Source organism: Raphanus sativus, unplaced genomic scaffold, assembly GCF_000801105.2.
Source record: "Raphanus sativus cultivar WK10039 unplaced genomic scaffold, ASM80110v3 Scaffold5244, whole genome shotgun sequence".
Taxonomy (NCBI): domain Eukaryota; kingdom Viridiplantae; phylum Streptophyta; class Magnoliopsida; order Brassicales; family Brassicaceae; genus Raphanus; species Raphanus sativus.
The window spans coordinates 3,518-4,417 of NW_026620544.1; the positions used below are offsets into that span (position 1 = coordinate 3,518).

The following is a 900-nucleotide window of genomic DNA, read 5'->3' on the forward strand; positions in this document are numbered from 1 at the left end:
AGACATAACGGATTTGCTGCATGGCTTCTTAATTATGTGAGTCATAACATATATGAAATAATTAACATTTTACTCATATATATTTAGTATAAAATAATAAACATTTCACTCATATATATATTTTATTTTATAGGTGACTGATGGTTTGGCCAGAGGTTTTGTGTTCGATGATTGGATATGCGAGTTTGTGCGGGGACCAAACTATGTGGTCAAATCATATCCAAAATATTGTACACGAGGATATGCCTTTGCAAAAAAAGGTCATTCTAGGACAACTTATGATGGAGGTGTTTCCTCTTCTTCCGGTGACGATGTCTACTACGGCAACATACAAGAAATATTGGAAATTCAGTATCCTGGTATGGTTGGATTGCGGTGTGTAGTATTCTATTGTGATTGGTATGACACCACCCCAGATCGAGGAGTGAAGACTGATGCGTTTGGTGTTACTTCGATTCATTCGCGGAGGAAACTTCAATATTATGATCCTTTCATTCTTGCTTCGCAAGCTGATCAGGTATGTCAATTTAATATTCAAAAATATAATTAACGGTTTATATATTATTATTAATACCTTGAAAAATTGATAGGTGTGCTACATCAGTTACCCTCGGGTTACGTACCGAGACGATCCATGGATCACGGTGGCGCAAATCAACCCAAGAGGACGAGTAAACGGACCTTCTGATAATGATCCATTACAACCAAACTCTACCAGCAACGTGAGTGCAGTTGAAGATTTGGCAGAGGTTGAACTCGTTGAGAATTTTAACGAGTTTGGAATTGATGCTGTTGTACACTCGGAGCCAGAAGCTGAGATTGGCGAGTTTGACGAAGATTCTGAAGATTCTACAGATTCTGAAGATTCTGATTAGGACTTATGTTTTCTTAGTTGTATGA

The 900-nt window shown here is 37.7% G+C and overlaps 1 protein-coding gene across 1 annotated transcript; it reads left to right on the forward strand.

Moving 5' to 3' along the window:
• The first annotated feature begins 323 nt into the window (after window positions 1-323).
• On the forward strand, window positions 324-894 carry LOC130507688 (uncharacterized). Its single transcript, XM_057002369.1, has 2 exons — window positions 324-517; window positions 591-894. The coding sequence occupies exons 1-2, from the start codon at window positions 362-364 to the stop codon at window positions 873-875; spliced, it is 441 nt and encodes a 146-aa protein (XP_056858349.1). The 5' UTR covers window positions 324-361; the 3' UTR covers window positions 876-894.
• The last annotated feature ends 6 nt before the right edge of the window (window positions 895-900 follow it).

Coding starts and splice junctions, on each gene's coding strand:
- LOC130507688 (XM_057002369.1), top strand. CDS start 362: ATGGTTGGATTGCGGTGTGTAGTATTCTATTGTGATTGGTATGACACC. Junction 518..590: donor TTGCTTCGCAAGCTGATCAG/GTATGTCAATTT, acceptor AAAAATTGATAG/GTGTGCTACATCAGTTACCC.